This window comes from Sphaeramia orbicularis, chromosome 4 (genome assembly GCF_902148855.1).
Source record: "Sphaeramia orbicularis chromosome 4, fSphaOr1.1, whole genome shotgun sequence".
NCBI lineage: Eukaryota > Metazoa > Chordata > Actinopteri > Kurtiformes > Apogonidae > Sphaeramia > Sphaeramia orbicularis.
Window position 1 is genome coordinate 12,619,905 of NC_043960.1, and position 22,612 is coordinate 12,642,516.

The window sequence follows — 22,612 nt, forward strand, 5'->3', positions numbered from 1 at the left end:
GCATCAGTGATTAAGTATGATTAATTATGAATGCATTATACTGTAGATACATGCACATGTTTATGTTTATGCCTACTCGGTATAAAAAAAAGTTTTTTGTGGATTAAGCTCCTGCTGTGCTCAGAATAACCTTTATGTTTCTGCATTATTTACACCACTTGTCTACCTGCATCATCCTCTGGACTTCACTGGCTCATCCAGGCTTGTACCTGTGAATCTTTTATCTAAAGCACTGATTACTAGTTACAAGCCTTAAATATTATCAGGGTATGTTTTTAGATTAGTGTTATTTTGCTAAACATTTTAACCACTGGATTGCATCTGTATGTAGTATAGCGCTCAGCTCACTCTTCCATCTTTCAGTACTTTTCCCGGTGACCTCAAAATCACCCTCTGTGCATGCTTCCCTCACTTCACTTTTCTCACACATCGTTTCCCTCTCTCTGTCTGCTCTGTCTCACGCTGCGTTGTTTGTTTTCAAGTCGAAGTGAGAAGACAGAGACGACCACAGAGTCACTAAGTGTGTGTTTGGGTCTATGAGTGTGATGGTCCAGATGGCTCAGCCGTCAGCACTATGAGCCCAGGCTCTAGTGGGTTTTGACTTCCCCTGCACCTCCTCTCCTCTCCTCTCCTCTCCTCTCCTCTCCTCTCCTCTCCTCTCCTCTCCTCTCCTCTCCTCTCCTCTCCTCTCCTCTCCTCTCCTCTCCTCTCCTCTCCTCTCCTCTCCTCTCCTCTCCTCTCCTCTCCTCTCCTCTCCTCTCCTCTCCTCTCCAATGTATTTCAAGATTAATCTTTGGCATGTTTCAGTTTCCGAAAAATTTACAAAAATCTTCTACTTGTTCAATTCCTTTAAACACCTGGGAAGTTTGAGCTTGTGATATGATTAGGCATCATCCAATAACTTGTTGAGATGCAAATATTTTTTTCCTTCTGACTATAAATGGTGTCTTTTGTTTATGTATCTACCCCATCATTGCAAACCTTTGGCTGCTTAGATTATTTACATTGCATAGAGTTGATCTTAACCAGACAAACTGCTGTAAAAACCTGAAATGAGATGTATATCATCAGTGCATTGTATGAATGTCTAAAGAATGCACCTAAATCCTCATTATCAACATATCTCACATGTCTTAATCAGACAATGGTAGTCAGGAGCCAAACGTGAGCTGTACCCTATTAAATTTGGAATACTGTTGTAGTTACAGAAAGTGCATTTGGACCAAGTGCAATATCTAAAGTGCAGGAGCTGCGATTTTTTGATAGAGATAAAAATAACCATAAGTGACGCAGCTCCTGTGATGAACTGCCGACACGTCCAGGGTGTACCCTACCTTCGCCCGTTGGTATCTGGGATAGGCTCCAGCATCCCTGCGACCCTCTAGAGGCATAAGCAGAATGAATGAATGCAGTGAAGCAGCCCACATTCTCTCCAGACATAAATGCACATGCTTACTTGTAAAGATCCCAGAATAAAACACAATCACTTTAATATTTCTTCAGTGAAAATCATACATTTTCAATCCTATTAAAAATTGTGACTCATACTACAAGCATTCAAATAATTTTATTTCAACCTTTTTCTACACTATTTTGTACAGATAGTTAAGGGATTATATGTATTGTTATTGTACCAGACCAGCCTTTTTATTATAACATTCAGGCATTGCAATTTATTAAGTTCAGGTGGACAAAGTAGGAAAAGGATGCTCTAACATGCAACGGAGATTAGTGTAATTGTATGTAAAATGTTTATCTAATGCAGGTTTCAGTGTAATACTGATGGTGTTGACTGTGTTTCTTCTCTCTCTATCAGTAGCCCCTTTTACACAGCACTTCTGTTCCGGGAATATTTCATCTTTATTCTGGAATGATGTCTGTGTAAATGAAATGGTGGGATCATTTGGTCCCATCACTGTCACGGCTCTGTAACGCCTCTGGAGGTAGTAACAGAGCAGTGATAAAGGTGGAATTGTGATTCTGTAATGCTGTGTAAAAGGATCACTTCTCGTTCCGCAACCAAGGTTTGACGTTTTGATGACTTATTGCGTGTGCGACCTCCGCGCCAGGGAGATTTAAAAATGAGAGTGTACAGTACAGTAAAGTACAGTAAACAAACATATCAACGCAAACCAGAAAAATGTCAAACTGGGGAGACGCTGAGTTCCATGAGCTGTTGTCACTTGGGGTGGAGGACTCTATCCATTGGTTTGAGCTTGAATTAAACTTAAAATCTGTGCGGCTGCAATAAACATCGCATCGTTTTGAGAGCCACCACTGCTATACTCGGGGTATTTTCTCCATGCAAGTTATATGTCATGCTATACGCTGCGCTGCATCTCCGCCCCTTTGATTCTGGAATGCAGATTTGCTATGTAACAGTCCAGCATCTTTCACCTCTATTACTCCTTTGGCTTGGCTGTGGAAATCGGTCAATAGTGGCAAAAAGAAGGGATTGCCATTATTCCGGGATCTCTGTATGAAAGTGACTATTGGTTCAGAGTCACTGTCACCTGTGGTTTAGAATGGTCTCAGTACAAATCCTTCTGCCATCAGCAAAACAATGTCAATTTAACAACTCACCCCAGTGATGAATGTGTGTTTTTGGAAATCCATGGCTTGTAACACTGGGTGATGTAATGTCATTGTGTCACCCTCTCTCATTCACTCTTTATGTCTCCCTATATTATATTTTTAACAGTCAGTTCAACCTTCTCTAGCCTATACACTCACCCCCTCCTTAATACGTTGTGTGTGTTCACTACTGTATGAATATACAAGGCAGAGCATCACTGCAGCAGGTAGAAAGAAACAGTAGTAGAGAGAGAGAGAGAGACAGAGACAGAGAGAGAGGGGAAAGAGTAAGATACAAAAAGAACAAGAGAAAGGGGGGACACGAGAGAGATGACACATTTTTTTAATCCCCTCTCTACCTCTGTTTGTAGTTCTCTCCCTCTCTTGTTCTTTCTTCCTTTCTATCTCTCATTGATCTAGCTGTTGAGAGGCGGGCCAAGAGAGGCAGTGGAGCGGACCGAGGCAGAGCAAGAGAGAGAGAGAGAAGGGGGGGGAAGAGAGGGAAAGCAAGAGAGGGAAAGCAAGAGAGGGAAAGCAAGAGAGGGAGACGGGGCACGATAGAAGGAGAGGCACACAGTCACAAACATAGAGAAGAGATAGAGAACTGGGACTACTGCTGCAGAGGAGGACAACAGGGACCACATCCATACTCACACACAAGCATAAACACACACATACATGCACACAGACACACACACAGACAGACTGACCAACACATGCTGACACCAACAACACACTAAAAACACACACACATACACACACACACACGTGCTGACACATTCTGACAGACACTCTGACACACAGGCAGACACTGACCATGTTGCCTCCTGCATCCTGACCAGCTATGAGGATTACACTGATGAAGATGATGATGAAGATGAGAGACATGAAGAGCGTTAGGGAGAGGACGCTGGCCTGCCACAGCTGAGGACCGTAGCCAGGCGGTGGAGGGGGCGGGGTGGCGGCAGAGTGGGGGATTGTGGGACAGGATGGAGCGCGGTTGATAAAACACATGCATGTGCATGTGTGTGAATGTGTGTGTGTGTGCGCGCGTGGATGTATGAATGTGACATGTGTGTATGAAGGCTAGGATGCCCCCCCAGCGCGGGACCAGCTAGCTAACGTTAGCCACATGTTGTGCCACTGCAAAGTAGCATGCACCAACAACACCATATCTCTGATGTTTGGATGCAAGGTAGGTAGAGTGCTTTTGTGTGTGTTTGTGTGTGTGTGGACATGTTGAGGGGTTGAGAGAGAAGTAATGAGAAGTGAGAGACACTGACTAAGGCAAAATAGGTAGAGAGAGAGAGAGAGGGAAACAGGTAATGACTAAGGTTGTCAAGGGGCTGTGTTTTAAGGTAAACTAAGGTGAGAGTTAGTAGCTGGCAGGAGAGAGAGAGTTGAGAGAGCTAGGGAGAACAACGTGGCTCGTGTTTTGCTGTCTGATTTCATTTTACAAACGCTCCAGAGCCAGTTTATTTATTTATCTATGTTTTTTAACCAGCATTTTCATTGCTCATCTGGCAGCAGCTGTATATGATGCTTCACTGACATTTTTTTTATAAATACAACATGTCACATAGATTTTATACATAACACAGAGAAAGTAACTAAGGTTTTCTGTTTCTGTTTCTAGTGGTTGAATACATATTTATGAGAGCTTTCTGGGGATAAGTGGTATTTTCTGGACTAAACACTTTGCCACATGTGTTGAGCAACATAAAATTGTTTTAATACCAATGTTTTTTTCATACACATAAAACACCAAACTTCTCAAACAGCTTTAAATAACTTCATCTGAATAAAACCTCACTCAAATGAAGTTTAGTTCACACTTAGACCCTCCTCTTATATTGCAGAGGATCTTAATTTGGCATATGACTTGTTTTTCAGAAGAGTCATACAGATTTCGTCATTACGGGTAAAAAGAACAGGGCTGTCCAAACTTTCCTATTCTATTTATATTAATTTTAAATGAGTCAGACACTACTATGGTTTTTCACAGAGAACACTATATCATGGATTTTTGTGGTGTTATGCTACTAGGCCAGTGAGTGTATTTAAGTCTGTTTATGATGATTCTTCCAATCTGTCAGTACCAAAGTGCATAGATGTTTTGATGAAGCAATGATGCAAAACACAACACTAGGGATTTTAATGTGAAGTGCAAATTATTTTCAGTTCATCATGATACTCATGTGACAAGTTTGACTATAGTGATAGTCTATAGTTGCACTAGTCTTGATAATTAATGGGAAATACCATATACTTTGATTATCCAATGAAATCTGATATTCATAATTACTTTAACACTGAAACAATGATCTGTAGCAAAAATTGTGGCATTTTTCCTCTATTATTGTGTTGTAATTGTGCATATAACTTTTGCAAAATTTATTTCCAATCCAACATTTAAAAGTTAAGAAAGATTGCACTTCAGATAATGACTTTAAAACATCATGATTCACATTTACACATACACATTTAAATGCTGCAACAAAACAGAGAGGACAATCTGTGGTATCTGGAAGTTTTCTTATTAAAAAGGTGTTAAGTTTCAGGACTCAGCCATAGTTCTAGCATGTGCACTTTTAGAAGCAAATCAGCACTTTGCCACAGGGGATCACAGTGGATAACATGGCACTACTAAGAATAAGATCTCTGCTCAATACCACCAGCTACTCTCCCTGTATCTTCTTTTCCTTCCTGTTCTTAGACATGAAGGTTACAAACCCTGGAAAATCCACACAGTTAAACATTTACTATGGTACAAATTGCTTTGTTGACAACATGAATGTGATTAATTTGGACATATTTCGACTAAATGTACATTCTAGCGATTCACACTGCATCAAATTTACAATCATTTCAATATTAATCTGAAAACTGCAACCTCTTGACAGCTCTTTAAACATTATTAATGAAAACATTCTCAATCCTTTACTGATTTAACATCACTGTTTTCTTGTGAGTATATCTCCCTGCTAATTACATAACATCATGCACGATAAGTGAATGAGCTTAGGCTAAAATTGGAAGTCATCATCTTGCAAAGTACTCTGAAACTGTTGAGTGGAAAATCAACACATGAAATATTAAAGCTCCACCCAAGCGCTGAAGGAACTGTGGCTTTGAAGTGGAGGAACTGTTAGTACACACTGCTGCATCTTTGAATAGTCATTAAATACACTGCTAACCCAAAAATTGCTTTATAAATAGGGCTTTAAACTTGTCTAAATAGCACAGTGAAAACTGTGACCCAGGCTTGACAAAGAAAGAGACCTCGAAGAAGCAGACGGGTGATAAATGACTGGAAAAACCTCCATAATTGGGAGACAAAATGAAAGCAGATTTGTTCCGCGCAATGTAAGGATGCTCTGTGTTCTGAAAAAAAAAATAAATAAAAAAAAAAATGGTGACCTAGTTGATTTTGTTTCTGGATCAAGATGCCAAGAGAAGATGATTTAAGTGACTTTGAAAGAAGGTTCATGGTTAGGGCATTGATATCAAGAGCTTCAGTCACAAAAACAACTCACCTGTCAAGTCCCTAAATAAGATAGATCTATGGGAAAGACATCAGTAATAGTGAGAAACTGGGGTCAAAGACTCACACTACATGATGGGATGCTTGTGCTTTTAGTGTGATGTATGGAAAAACAGCAGAGCAATTCTTCCTCAGATTACAGAGAATATCACTTGAGGAGAAGATGACCCTATTACCAAGGACAAACTGAAAACAATTACATACACAGGGATATTATAGCATTGTGTCCTAAAGTGTTGCTTTGCATTAACCCATAAAGACCTAGTGCTATTTTTGTGGCAGTCCCCAAATTAATTTTTGTCTCTATTTAACCTTTACTTAAGTGATTTATCATCATTTATTACAGTATTGTCCTCTGTAATTTTTTTTTTTATTTTTTTTACTGTAACTCATGTATTTTCCTGTATTTAATTTCTTTTGCTTATGAAAACTCACAGTAAACTCAAAGGTTATTATATCAAAAATGAGAAAACTGTTGAAGAAGTCACTTTTTCTTCAAATACATCTAACTGAACATAAATCAAATGTCTTCATCCACTGTCATTGATTTAACTCCATGGGTTTTTCTGGTGAATCAATGTTGTAGAAGATGACGGTGTTTCCACATTCACAACAGAGCCTCTGAACATCCACAATGGGTCATATCTGATGACCATGAAAAGATGACAAACTACATTTTACACCAATTATTGATAGGATTAGTGGACCAACAGGTATTAAACAGTTTACATCAGTAGATGGTTTTGTTCGCCAGTGGATGCTTGGGTCTTTATGTGTTAATGCCTTATTACAGAGGTGAATGCACATCTGAAAGTTCATTTATCAAAATAAAAAATCTATCACTACTGGCTTATAGAGACGTGGAAGAAAGTTATATGGTCATAAGAGTCATCCTTCCTCATATACTTGACAAGGGGATGAATGCATGTGTGACAGTAAAGACCAGTTTGAACCACAGTGACAGGATCTGGTGGCTCTGTTCTGCTCAGGAGGCATTGTGCTGACAGTGCTTCGGTCCACTTGTCTCCTTAAGGTCATTGCAAATCAATACAAAGAAAGAGTGATCATCTCTGTCCTGCTTGTGCGATAAACCGTTCCTATAACCTAATGGCGGTGGTTTCCTCCAGTATGACATTGCTCACATCCATAGGACATGAGTGCTCACTGAGTGGTTTGAGGAATATGAAAATGCCATGACATTAACAACACCCAAATCTTGACCTTGCTCAACAGCTACGGGAGACTTTGGACTGATGTGTGTGACTAGTGCTCTCCATGAGGGCTTGGCAAAAATATGATTGCATTTTTTCTGTATTGACCACTACCAATATATTTGTTGATATATAGTTTGACTGACAATGTTTTTCAACCTTGGGAGTGGGACCTCATGTGGGGTCACCTGGAATTCAAATGGGGTCGCCTGAAATTTCTAGTAATTGATAAAAAAAATAAATAAATAAAACTTACTAATAAAAAATATATGGTGAGTTGAGAGAGACAATCCCAACACATAAAAGACATGACAAACTTCGAAGCTGAAAATGAAGCACTGTGGTACTGTTAATCTTTCAAATGTTCATTGTGGTCGGTTTCAGATGGTGCAGCTTTTTCATAATTCATAATTTGAGTTCTTGTTTGTTCAGTATTAGTTTTCAGTCTTGTAAGTCCAAGCTGGACTGACTGTACATATCCTGACCAAGGAAAATAAAATTTTCAATTTGTGCAGTAATCTACACCTGGCTTCAGACTTCCTTTATTGTCATTCAATAATGCACCATCAGTACCTTATTAAATGAAATTTCAGGTGCTTAGCTCACCACAGTGTCAGTTATAAAAATAAATAAAAACACACTTCACGAAATATAAAAATAATCTAAAATGCTGTAAACACGTGTACAGGGTGCGGAAGCAAAATTTACAATATTTTGAGGCAGGGATTGAAAGACAGTGTATGACCAATTAGTTTATTGAAAGTCATGAGAATTTATTTGCCACAAGAAAACTGACATAATAGAAAATGTTTTTATTCTATGTGTACTCCTTCTTTCTCAATAACTGCCTTCACACGCTTCCTGAAACTTGCGCAAGTGTTCCTCAAATATTCGGGTGACAACTTCTCCCATTCTTCTTTAATAGTATCTTCCAGACTTTCTCGTAATAGTTTTGCTCATAGTCATTCTCTTCTTTACATTATAAACAGTCTTTATGGACACTCCAGCTATTTTTGAAATCTCCTTTGGTGTGACGAGTGCATTCAGCAAATCACACACTCTTTGACGTTTGCTTTCCTGATTACTCATATGGGCAAAAGTTTCTGAAAAGGTATGGATAGTAGTGTTAGGTATGATTATGACATCAATATATGTTTGGTTTTAAAACAATTGACGTAGTGCCTGCTGAGAAAATGTAACTAAATGTTCATTGTAAATTTTGCTTCCCCACCCTGTATATGTATAAAAATTTAGATAAAAAAATTTAAGACTAAAAGACTAAAAACTAAAATGCGTAGTGCAATAAAGTTATCTGCCTCTGTCCATAATAATAAACATTATATAGACTAAATGTCTAAAATTAATGTTTATTTGCAACACAGTATAGCAAACTATTACATAATCAAAAACAAATTAACTTTGGCAAAAAAATGTCTCTGTTTTGAATGTCTGGAGTCACCAGAAATTTATGATGTTAAAATGGGGCCATGAGCCTAAAAAAGGTTGGGAACCATTGATGTTGAGTATCAATATGGACATGCTCTTACTCATACCCTTAATGTAGTGTCAAATATACTATGTGTTAAAACTTTTTTTTTCCACTCCCTGGAACAACTTAAAGAAGGAGATAAAAGTAAAGGAACTAGCTACATTCAAAGTCATTCTAAATGAATGGGAAACAGATAAATCCAGATGTAGCCTAGATGTTTTTCTAACTGATTGAATCTGCTTTGAGATGCTTTTAAGGAACATTGTTGTTATACTTTTAGAACCTTTTCAATTATTGATGGTGTTTTATATGTATGTTCTTAGTATAGTGATTTATGTATGGGTTTAGAACTGACTTTTATTGTGTTCTGTGGATATTCTTAGTGTGGATGTATGGCTGTGATTTCTATTTTGTGTAACTGCTGCTGCTGCTGTCTTGGCCAGGACACTCTTAAAAAACAGATTTTTGATCACAATGAGCGTTTTGCCCGATTTAATAAAATATTAATTGTGGCCATTTGAGTATAGATTCCCTGATGTACGGGGTATACCTGAATGCAGCATTTTGTATGTCAGTGTCCATGCATTTTGCCAAACAATGGTGATTTCAGGGTTTATTTACAAAGTGCAGTATATGGATCCCTGTTATTGTCTTGTGTTCTATAAAATCTGACATATACAAGGAATAGAAACAGTGTGTCTGTAAACAAAACCCAAAGCAGCAGAGGCTTTTTTTTTTTTTTTTAAACTATTGCATGCCTACTACACAGCATGGTGAAATTTATTGAAATCTACAAGCATGTAGGGCTTTCGTAGAGTCACATTTATTTTTTGAGTGAGATAGACTGTCAGACCCATCCATACTGAGTAAAAATGTCAAAAACTTATCACCCTTCACAACATAAACTTCATTGCTGTTCTGTTTGATTTTATTGCCCAGTCCAATTCTACAACCCCATCATCAAAACATCAAATGGAGGAATAACTTTTAGGAGAACGGTGTTCATCTCTGCAGTACAACTCACAGATTTATAGATGCATTTAGGCACATTAAGGCTGTTCTTGCCAAACCTATTGGGGCAGTGTTTCACTAAGGCTCATTTTTCCTTAAATTTGTGACCTGTCTTTACAGCTTTATCAGTCAACTTAGCACAACCAGTCGACATAATCAAATATATGTTAATTTAAATTGACATGCATGTACAGGGCATTAAAATAACACAGTTGGGCCAATGGACTGTGCATATATGTGGATAGTTTTGTATATGCATTCATGGGTATGCTGTTGTCCAGTTCAGCATTTGGCCGTGTATGGACCTCACTTCTGTCTAATTAGATCACTATGACTGCCCGTTAGAGCGAGGCTGAGAGACAACACTGTAAAACAGGAACAGTAAAGAGAGAGACAGGCAGTAAGAGCAGTGGTTTTGTTCTCTTTAAATGTATCTGCAAAGGGGCAAGTGGGAATGTGTTTCAAGGATAATGATTAATTGCACAGGGCTCTCGTATATATACGTAGTCTGATGAGATTTATGAGTTTGGTCCTGTTGGTGAGAAGCCATTAACTTAAATCTGACTCTTTTTGTAGCTTTCATTATCTGTTTTCTCATAAGGATTGAATTGTGTAGAGGCAGCACTTACCTTAATCATATGATGAAGTTGCTGGTTTGTTGTTGTGTACATACAACCATCGTATAGAGGCTTCCGGAAAATTTAGGTCCTATTCCCGTAAACAAACCTTAAATCACTCACATTAAGGCTACAAATGACATTAATGCACCTGTTCTCAGTGAAATACTACTGATACACGGCACTTTTAAAATGATTTCTTTAGCCTACATCTTCAGGAGACTCTAGACAAGTAATAGATGATAATTTTATACTAATATTATGTTTATTATTGTTTATTCTCAGCATTGTTTTATGATCAGGCTACTGCTGTGTCCTTTCTCTTGAGGACACTCCACTTTTTACTTTCAGTCCATTTCTAGTTTGGAAACAAAGACACCAAAACTGAATATGACACATTCTTATCTGTCCAGTTTAAGTGTTTATGACAATATAACAGCTAAACTGCGGCTAATTAGCTTAAACTTCAATCATGTGCATGCCTGTCATGTGCATGTCTGCCAGTCGTATCAGTTCCTTGACATTGCAGAACATTCGACTAATGTTAACAATCGCCGTGTGGTTCAGCAGAGTAAATGTCTAAACTGTGATGGGTGAGATTAATGACATATTCAGCGAGTTGGTTTTTGATGATGGGTATAAAGAAGAAAACAGAAATAAAAATGCATCTGTGTTTGGTCCATGGTTTGAGTTACATGTTGATTCTGTTATTTGGCCTCGTCTTGGCACTCATACTTACATATGCCCCTCTAAACAATCATTTAGTTGATGTTAGATCTTATCAGGTGGTGTTGTAATTTGGATGTCTATGGATAAGATGTTAAAGATCATCACATACGTGCTCTGATTGTTGTGAAATCAATAGTTTTCACAAAATATAGGAGCTACCTCTCTGGCAGAAATCCATTCACACAGATTAGTCTCTGGTCTACCTTTAAAGACATCTGGAGTTTGACGTCTTTAGTCTCTTCATCTTTGACATAACAATTAATCTAATGTCAATTCAGTGTAATATATACAACTTTCCTTCAACTTTAGATCAGATTGCTTATCTTTGTGTTAACCGTATAGCAGTAATGGCAAAGAAAACAGTTGGTGCTGAGTCCCATCAGTGTCTTGAGCATGACAGTAAAGTAGTGATTTAAGCATTTTATGAAATATTTAATAATAGGCCTATACATAATCTTATATTTAGTGATGTTAATTATTTTTGCTGACTTTTTATATGATGAATCAGCAAGCATTAATGCTTAAAGTTAAATCCAAGCTTTGCTGGACCCCTGTTAAGGACTTCACTGTTTCTTCCATATGTTGTATTTCCTGGAGAAATTACAGAGCAATGTACAGTATAATTAAATGTCAGTATTGTGTCAGTATTTCATGCTCAGCTAATTGCCTTTATTTATAAAACAAATTGTCCTCAGGGCTAATAGAGATGTATTCCACTCTGTTCACTTAAGAGCACGGTTTTCCCCCAGAGAGATTGTTTCCAATTTGAAATGTACTAAATGGAAATTCATGATTAGTTTTTAAAGGGGTGTTTGTACCTCTTAGCAGTGAACATGATCAGTTATGCATGTGTCAGTTCACATGAAGCGAACACTTACATAGAGATGCATATATTGAGGATTGCAGCTTGTGCTCAGAAGTGTGGCTGAGCTTTAGGAAAGACTAGTGATGCATCAAAATGTTATACCCTCAAGGAAAAACGGAGTAAACAGGCAAATAAATAAATATTACATCTAAACCAAACATACAAGTGAAACAACATAGATAGAGGCTATACAGACAAGCACATAAATAAAGCAGAGAACAGGTAACAACCAGGATGAACTACATTCATTTTACCTCAGCAGAGATGTGCACATGTCCGAGGCAGTTTTAAGTGCCTAAGAAGATAAATCAAACACACCTTAACTAGGTCAGACATTTCAAGACATTCAAAATAGATGAATCCTGTCTTTACTGCTGCCCAAGTCAGTATATTTTCAGCAAAAACAGTTCGCTGACTAAGTCCCTCTTTCGGTCAGTTAAAGAAAATAATTATTTTTATATCAGCAGTTATTAAAAAAAAAAAGTTAGATAGATAGATAGATAGATAGATAGATAGATAGATAGATAGATAGATGCTAATTACATGGATGCTACGTGCTAATTCATATGCTCTTGCTGTTGTGTTTTCTTAATACTTAGATTTAAATCCAAAATGCCAGGAATCTGAGGATCTTCTTCACCATTCAGTTATATGACAGTACCATAAGAAAAAGTGGTTTAGTAGATAACTTTAATCCAATGAGCAAGAATTCCAAACATGCATATTCAGTTGTGAGTTGGTCAAGATTCAGCAAGACAGAAAAAAGCACGTATTTTAATGCATTAGTTTGGTTTGTCTCTGACCAATGTCCTGATATCGTACCAGTTTTCATGCAAATCAGTTCAGTGGGTTCTCCAGACAGAAAGATTGGACCAGCAAATAGTTAAATATACACAACCTCTTTGGAACAATGTAGTTCAGCAAAAACACATTATACTGTATGTGGGAAATATGACAGCAGTGCACATAAAAGAAATTGTAAGTGGTTATCCTTTCTTTATATGTCTATGTCTGTATGTATTTGCTGTACTGATTTTCATGAAACTTGGGGGAAGGTTAGGGCATGGGCTGAGGATAAACGCATCACATTTTAGAGCAGATCCATAAATGTTTTGAATATTGGCAAGATGAGACGTTTGATGAAATGACTCGACAGTCGGCTATTAGCCTACTCTTTCCCTTAAATGAATCTTCAGCTGTTATGTGGCATTTGTGCATAGGCCATTTTTGTATTTCATGCCAATAAAGCACAAGAGAGAGAATGATGTGAGAGACTGAAAATGTAGAGGAAGATAGAGAGTGAGACGAGGGCACATGTGTGTGTGTGTATGAGAAGCCCCTTACGGCAGAGGATCCCCTGCTCTTTCATATCTCACCAAGCGTGACTAATGCATGGCTTTACTCTGACACACACACGCATGCACACGCACACAGACCAAGTAACACATAGACATGTACGAGGATGCTGAATCTGCTCCCAATCTAGTCACGTTTCTCAGGCTACGCAAGACTGGCTGACACACTAACACATGACAGCCATGGTGCGTGTGTGTGTGTTTGTGTTTAGCAGGCTAACTGCAGGCATAGTCCTGATTAGGAATACTCAGCTCAAGCAAAAAGAAAACACACACATTTATGCACACTGATGATAAAACAGACTCATTTGGCGTCTCTGTTCATTTATCTGTAAATTAAATCGTAGGTGCTCTTGTGTCATGTGAAAGTGATGTTTCAAATAAGGATTATTTTTGAATATGAGTGTGTGATTGTGTGTGCATGTAAGTGCAGAGGGCAACAGCAGCAGTGTTGTGACAACAGTGCGAGCCAGGGTCTCTTCAGGGTCTCTTCAGGGTCTTAGTGCCTGGCCGTTCAAGCCACTGCTTCCAAAATTATTTTAAGGCAATTCTTACTAATTAGCGAGTCGACAGTGAATGAAAAGATCAGAGCAAGAGGCGGGGAGGAAATCAAATGTGCTGAAGGTCACGAGACAGGTTCACATCAGTTCATTTTACCAGGGGAGTATTTACTCCCAATCCCAGTGTAAATGAGGTTAAAGAATGCAGCAGGGGGAGCGCACACAGCCATGTCTGTTTGAATTTACAGGAATTAGCTGATAGTTTTCTGCACTGAAGTGCTCCTCTGCACAAATCACACACCCACTTCCTGTCCTAAAAGACGATTTGTGAAATAGCTTTTGCATGTTGTTGCTGACTGAGATGACAGTGGGCTGCTGTGAACTGTAGAATGAAAGGGCTGGACAAAATCAGGTTGATTTTCTTGTGGTATTGTGCTTATAGTCATATTATTACAGTCAATCTTAGTGTATAGTCAAAGAAATTGGCCTCATATTTAAGATTTATTTACCTGGAACATCCAAGAGAAACTGAAACCAATTGGATTTATTGTTGATAGACATAAACTAGCTGTGTGTTGATTATTTTAAACAAGTGACTGAAAAATAGTATCATACTAAGTTTATTTTATGTTTAATTTGTGTAATTCAAATGCATTAGAATTCAATTAGATGCATACAACACATTGTTTACTTATTGAAAACACCACAGATTGATCTGACATGTTGATTCAACTGTAATGATTCAGGGATGCAAGCAGTGTTTGTGAAACAGCCTCTGCCTGAGAGAAAAAAGGCTTAAATGTCTCTCTTGGGAAAGAGGTTTAATTAAGACTGTGGGCTGTGTAGTTACTGATGTAGAAGCAGAGGCAACTGTACGACAAATGATGCACACACTTGTTGTACAGACTTTTTAGCACATGGTATTGTGTTTCCATTTATTTTTCCATAGAACTGTAACTATTTAATTGAGTTAGTTTTAAATTTGTCACATACATAGAGTAGTGCTTGTAGTGAAATATAAGACTGGTCTACTCTGTGGGATGTGCAAATAATGATTAAATAAATAAAATTACAGTGACAAGAGCATGTTAATGCATCCACATTTCAGTTAGAATACTTGCATTACCTATTTTACAATGTCTACAATGACTTTCTTTCCTTACTTAATCTTTCATATGACCGGTTTTACCTACAATTATATTACTTGTACATGAAGTAAAGCTAAATAATAGAAACTATTACCACTAGCCTCTGTCTGAACCCAGAATCCCAATCCTTCTCCCACCGACACATTCCACTGTCTCTCTTGTAGGATTTAGGTTTTTATCCCTTATTGACAGATTGTTGGTACGGTTCCTAATTAATACAACATGTGATCATATACCCAGTAGATTTGTTTCTGGGTTTTTCTTTGGGAGCTGCAGAGACAGCAAGTCAAAAGGTCAAATGTCACATTAATGGGACTGACTGTGAGACTGTCTGGCTCTGCTGGGGAGGTGAATCTATCTGTTTTTTTTGTTTTTTTTTTTCTGCTGCAGGCTTTATTTGTCTGTTAAGCTCTGCTTATTGCATCTCTCTATGGAGTGACTCAACCTATACCTCACACCACATCAGAAACACATGACCTAGGGTGTGCAATTCTCAGCTGTGTCAATTCGAGCTGCCTTAAAATAGGGCTGGGTTAAAAATGTATCTAAGGATCTTTTACGAAACCTTTCATACTTTCAGTCTTTTATTTTTAGTGACCTGCTTTTTATAAACCCCAGAAGAAAAAAAAGGTTGTATCTAACAACCTCTCATAAACACTTAAAAAAAGGAATAAAAAAATAAATAAAGGAATGACCTCACCTTGATACCCAATTAATAAAGGCAGCAGCATAAAGGCACTCTTGAACTTTAGTGACCCAGTGGCCGAGGGAGCTTCCAACATGGGCACTAATGCCCTGGGAACAGACTGGCTGGACCACTTTTGCTGCATGTCATTGCCCTACTCTCTTTCCTACACTTCCTGTCTCTCTCCATGTTCCATTTTCAAATTGAGCCATTAAAAGCCCCCAAAATAAGAAACTTAGAAAATATAATAAAAACTGCCATATCATCCTTTTACTCACAATGTCCTGCACTAATTTTCTCACACCATACTGATTCTGTTGTTGTGCCATATGTAGATGGTGCAACTGAACAACAAATTTATTAAATGCGGTTTGCATGTCACTTGTCACACGCTCCTTTACCAAATGATCTGATTATTTATGAGCTGAGAAGTGAGCACATTTGAGGTTTGTTCATGGAGCTGAGCTTGATGTAGTCATTATGTTTTCATGGATTTAATGCATTTAAGTGTAACTATCAAACAATTTTCTGATTTGTGATTGAGAATGTGTCAGTAACTGCTGCTTTATTACTCATTCCTACTCTGTAGTGTGTGTTTGTGGTTCTTTTTTTTTACCCCTATTTAATCCTGTCAGACTTACTACATAATCACCTCATAGCTATTGTTTGAGCAAACGACAGTTATTTTGCATAATCATGATAATCATCTCCATTCACTTGTATAAAAACAGCTGGGTGAAACCAATAGAAATCTTACATTTCATCAAAATTTCCACATTATTTTCCACCATTGGAGATTTGACTGCTGCTCTTTTAATTAGATGATCTTGTTTCAAGCCCTTATTCTTCTATTGGTACCTGTCAGGTACTTTCTTATTACATTTATACTTTTGTATTGAAATTATTTCTATCACATATGCCCTCTGCATGCTGCTTTTGGCCCAAAAGCCAGTTTTCAGTGGCAATGACTAATAATTAGCAGCACAAAATGTATATGATTACACTATGGTTAGGCTTATGCTATACCAGTAGCATTAAATTATGCATTGCATGATGATTATGATAAAATGACGATTTTATTACAATTAATCGTCACTTGAAATGCCTGTATTGTGACCTAACTAAACTTGATCACTAATAAATGGATCCAACTGGAATACAGATAGTATCTTCTTCTTTGCGCTGCCTACTTTTCAGCACTTTATTGTCTCATTATTTGTTTGGCATCTGTGTGGGTAGAAATCTGTCAATGGGAGAATCTCATCATACCAGTGTTAGTGGTACAATGTGGTTAACCATGCTGTTAGCGGCCAGATCGTCTCATATCCTTTAAATAGGCTTTTTACCCAGTGTGCATTCTCACTTTCATCTGACCTGGGGTTAGCTTCAAGCTGCGAGTTCAATTTCTTGAACTTATTGAATGAGTAACTAGATTCTGCTTCTTTTTTTTAAGTACGGCCATATGTAAGTATGTGTGTGTGCTAAAGATGAAATTACACCGTTATCTTGGTATAATAACAGAAATTGACATTTAATTTGTCTCGAAGCTTAAAACTTCTTAATCTAATTGATCTGCTTTTCTTTGCCAGTGTCTCCTCCTCTTCCTCTTCCTCAGTGGTATGCATTTAAAATTAATGAAGGATGAGGATTTTCCATCAGTGCATTTCCTGGAAGTGGCAAGTGTCCCTGTGCATTGAGTGTTTATTCATGTAACCACAATGTCACTGACTCAAAACTGGCTTCGGACTAGTTGTGTCTCCACCTCAGAACTGAATCTCTTCATCATTCTTTGTCCAATAAAGCATAAAAAAAAGTCAAATAATTATTTTCAAGTGAACCAAGCGATACTGTGCGATATTTTGCAATGAGGCAAGGGAGATAGAAACGGTGAGACTTGGTGCGAGTCAGAAATGTGAAAGAGGAGAGACATTTGATGAAAGTATCGAGAGAAGAGGAGAACAGAAAGAAGCAGTTATTCCCCGAGGCCTGGTTGTGTGCCACTCACTGTCATTTTGCATCTCATTTTGCCTAAAAATGTCTGTTTAAAGTGTGGTTTGTGTGCATTTTTCAGTGTTTGTTTGTCTGTGCGTTCATATGTATAATACATGGAAGCTCAGGAAACAATTACCGTCATGCTGGGTGTACACCTGGGCTGCCTCGTGCTTACACACACAAACTGTACTATAAAAACAACTAATTATACATGCTTGTGTACACACGTGCTTTTAAACACACACACTCAGCGTTTCTCTTTCCTGGTGGTTACAGTTTTGTTGAGCACTACTAATAGTTTCTTCTTTTTCCAGACTGACCAATCTTTTTTCTTCTGCACTTGTCTTGAAACTAACCTTTGCCTTCTTCTTTGTCTTTTCTCCTGCTCCATACCATCTGTCTCACCTCTCCTTGTCCCAACCATCTATGTCCCCTCTGTTTTCTTTGACATATCCTTCCCTCACCTGTAATTTCCCTTGAATTCACATCTGGCATCCTCCTTCCACCTCCTCATTCCACCCAATAGAAATATCGGTATCAAGAAGAGGAAGGGGCATCACCAGGTGCCCCCAAACTACACCAACACCCCTGTCATCAACACCAAATGGGAGTAGCAAGAGAGCTGAGGGACGGAGGGACCCTGGGGAGGGACGGAGGGACCCTGGGGAGGGATGGAGGGACCCTGGGGAGGGACGGAGTTACCTGGAGAGGAGAGGGAGGGGGTGGCAGCGGGACCATGGAGAGAGAAAGGGAGCGATCACTGGGCAGGGATGGATCTCTCAGGCGCCGCTGTGACCTCCGGGGGGCGGAGCTGGTTCAGGTGGCAGAGCGGCAGCTGTCTCAAATCCAACATGTTCACGGATATGTCACTCATTCACACATCACGCCTGCTCAGGTAAATAACTCTGTTTGTCTTTCTTTGTGGCACTGGTTCTTCATAAGACAAAAACAACACATCTGACTGTTAAATTAAATAACACTCCAATATTTTCATTGAGAACTGAGGTAATGTTTACAAATTATCCCAGAGTCTCCGCACACCTGTAAAATAACACCACATAACAAATCAATACAATACAGACTGAAATTACAGAGACAGTGGAAACAGCAGTGTCTACAGATACAAAGAAGAAAACAGTGGAAAACACTCGGCTGAAACCTCCAGTTCATAAACTAAAGTACATTCATTCATTCATTTATTCATTTATCATCTAAACTGCTTAATCCTCGGGAGGGTCGCAGGGATGCTGGAGCCTATCCCAGCTACCGATGAGTGAAGGCGGGGTACATCCTGGAACATGTTGCCAGTTCATCGCAGGGCGGAAGTATACAGACAAACAACCATTCACTCTCACATTCACACCTATAGAGGATCCAGACTTACCAGTTAACCTATTAAGGTGCATGTCTTTGGATGGTGAGAGGAAGCCAGAGTATCCTCAGAACACCTGCACAGACACAGGGAGCACATGCATGACCTTGGTGTGAGCTGACAGTGTTAACCAGTGTTACCTAAGAGTCACAGTTAGTCCATGTTGCATACATACACAATAGACAGACTGACACCACCAACACTTCTGTACTCCCATCTCAGTTTAACACAGCGTATGACTTTCATCACTAATTTTTCTTAAAATTTGTAAAACCTGAGTGATATCCTAATTAACACTAATCCATTAATCTTACCATGCTTACCCACCTAAATCACTTCCCTCACGGTGAACAACTTCGAGGATGACTCCATCACAAGCAATTTGTTTACATACCAAAACGTCACTCGGGCCTTTTCGAAAATTTTGTCGCAAAGTGCATTGTGGGAATGGGAATTCCATACAGCTGCAGCAGCAACAAATGTGGAGACAACAAGCAATGAAACCGGGTCCGCTACCAGGTCAGAAGAAATGGAAGGAATCACTGCAAGTCAATTGTCGTCCTAAAATAAGGGGTGTGTGATCCTGAAAAACAATACTTAGACATCAGTTTCATGGCATTTTTGGAATATGTAATTATATAGGCTTATCGTACATGTACTGTAAGGAGTGAGTGAATGGTGAGGGCCCGGCCCTGTATGCTTGCGAGGCATGTATGGTAGCGGTAGCTATGATAGCAGACACGGTTTAAAAAGAAAAGATAAGTGATGAAAGTCATACACTGCTTTAACCATACTTATATATTAACGTAGTCATTCAACACCTAAACATGTCTAAAACAAGTGGTTCCAGGCACAACAAACCCCGCCCCTCGCATGTATTGCAGCTTATTTTGGTAAATTGAAAGTAGTAAATTAAAGTAGTTAAAAAGTAGTAAATTGAAACAAAATTGATGTTCTTATAGAAATTGGAAATTTCACCCATTATAAGTAAATGGAAAAAAAAAAAAGATTAAAAAAAAATTCATAAAAAATTTTAACTTTGATCTACTTTACCCAAAATGTTATGAGATCTATACTAGGTCACTGCGATCTATAAACTTAATTTGGTATGAATCCAACCAATAGTTTTGCTGCTAGAGTGTTAACAAAGAAACAAAGAAACGAACAAGCCGAACCAAAAACAATACCCCTTGCATTCCGTTTTGGGGGATGGGGTAATAAAGAATTATTGTTCTGTATAAAAGTAGGAGAAGTAGAATAGACATGCAACACATTGTCTTTATTCACTTCATTTACTTAGATCATGTGCTGAGCTTTATTTATTCTCTTATGTTTGGTTAGTTATGTAATCTACCTTTATAGTGTTTCTTAGAGTTCTTCATATTCCAAATTGTAGTTAAGTTAAGGATAGCTACCCAGTTAGTTAATTAAGGATGCCTCCTGGACGCCTCCCTGATAAGGTGTTTCGGGTATGTCCAACTGGTAGGAGACCCCGGGGCAGACCCAGACACTGGAGGGATAATACCTCTCAGCTGTCCTGGGAGTACCTCAGTTTTTCCCCAGAGAAGCTAGAGGAGGTGGCTGGGGAGAGGCAAGTCTGGGCTTCTTTGCTTTGGCTGCTTCCAGATCCATATGAGTGGATGGATGGAGAGTTAAGTTAATGAAATGCAGAATTTTCCATTGCGAAAATGAACTACACATTCAGCATCAACCTGCCAGTGAGTGGGCGGTCTGACTGTCCTTTTCATCGTCATTGGTCACTCAGATCTGCGGCAACTTAAGCTGGAAATTTGCAAGTGTTTTAAGAGCAGTTTTGTGATCTGTACACAGGTGTTCACAAAAGCACATCTGTTTTCGTAGTGTTGTTTTTTTTTTTTTTTAATAATTTTTTATTTTGGAATAGCAGTTTATATTACACGTGTTATATCAGGAGCCGTTTTGGACCCACTGCCATGCATATATTTTATACATTTCAGTGACTTCATACATATTGGGAGACGGAACATGTGTACAAATTGAGAAAATAAATAAAATCAGGGAGAAGAGATTAGTTGAGGTTAAAGATTATAATAAATGCAAAAACAGTGAGAATAAGGTAAAGTCAAAGTTACAGTTCAGGCTTCCACAAAATCTGGTTGTAAAGGCTGAATATACTTGACCCATTTGATCCAGAGTTTAATAAAAACTGTTTTCTTAAGACAAAGAGGAAAATGTAATCTTTCCATTAAATAAATGTCATTCACTATATCTCTCCACTCCTGTATGATGGGGGTCTTTCAGAGTGTGTTTGTGTCACTTTTCCACACTTACACAATCTTTTGGAGAATAATGAAGATCTATTTTACAGGAGTTAAAAGGTTCATTTGGCCTTATTTTTCAGTTTCACATTGCATGCTTCAATTCGTACAGATTTTATTCATTTGATTCCATGAAATTATCCAGTGCCAGTGGACTATTTACAGATTTATTTCTGTTTGTTGAAATATGCTCAGCACAGATAGGAGAAAAATATAGTTGTTTTTGTATACATACTGTATACATATTCATCCCCATCTATGTAGAAGACACAGTTTCTTTTAAACATCCAGGTAAATATGGAAGGAGCACGATGTTTCTCAATATGGGACCTTATTAATGCAAAATTCGATAGGTTGTATTTGAAAGAACTTAGAAGTCAAGGATACTGGCCTAAATTTGCCTCCATGCACAGAGCCTTTCTTTGTACCAGGAGAATACTTTTGCAGAACTGTGTATGCAGGGATTCAGTCGAATGCTTGTCCCATTTTTTAGTAATGAGGCCTATTACTATCTCTGTTCTGCACTCAGTCTGTTTCTGTCTGGCGCCCCCTTTCTTTGTTTCTCTTTCTTTTCCCCTCTCTATCTCCCTCTTGCACACACATAATCACACAGCGTAGCCTGGTAATCTTTTTATTTTGGTTGATTGGGCGGTATCTGTCTGTAGATTACTGCTTACATCACTGTACTCGCGCTGCTCCGACCACACACATTTGTAGATATTCTCTCACATGCACACAATGGTTTCCCTGCTGCATTCACACAATCCTCATCCCTTGAAATCTGCATACACGCATACAGCTCATTATCCTCCACATTTCTTGCTCTGCAGTTTCTGGAATTGTAGTATTTTCTGGTGACGCTTAAATCACAGAGAAGGTCTTTTGTTGTGAAAATCTAGCAGAAGCATGTCAAGTCGATTAAATTAATATAAAATATGCATAGCTGGAAATGACAAATTACTACTCTGAATTTGAAGATGTAACCACAGGTGTTTTCTGCTGAATTTTCTGTTGTTTTTTGCAACTGAAAACCTACTTGATGTTATTCACAAGTGCTGTCATGTTTTACAGATGACTCTCTCCTATCTCTTCGTTTTATCCTTTTTCCTGTGTCTCTTGCTTTTTTGTGGTTATTCTCTGTATTTCATACTTTTTTTTTGTATTATAAACCCTACATTAACAGTGGGAATGTATATTTATTGGATGTCTTATGACAGCCCTTG

General features: G+C 38.3%; 1 protein-coding gene across 6 annotated transcripts in view; it reads left to right on the plus strand.

Moving 5' to 3' along the window:
• LOC115417494 (discs large homolog 1-like protein) overlaps positions 1-22,612 on the plus strand; it is a 135,994-nt gene that overhangs the window by 24,394 nt on the left and 88,988 nt on the right. The window contains exons 1-2 of one of the 6 annotated variants that reach the window (XM_030131447.1): positions 3,547-3,769; positions 18,247-18,615. The exons of 2 other annotated variants lie outside the window; for them this stretch is intronic. In XM_030131447.1, the coding sequence (XP_029987307.1) occupies positions 3,707-3,769; positions 18,247-18,615 (432 nt within the window). In that variant the 5' untranslated portion in view covers positions 3,547-3,706. Of the gene's footprint in view, positions 1-3,546; positions 3,770-18,246; positions 18,616-22,612 lie in introns of those variants that run through there. 3 more of the 6 variants (XM_030131450.1, XM_030131451.1, XM_030131449.1) reach the window with 3 other exon arrangements.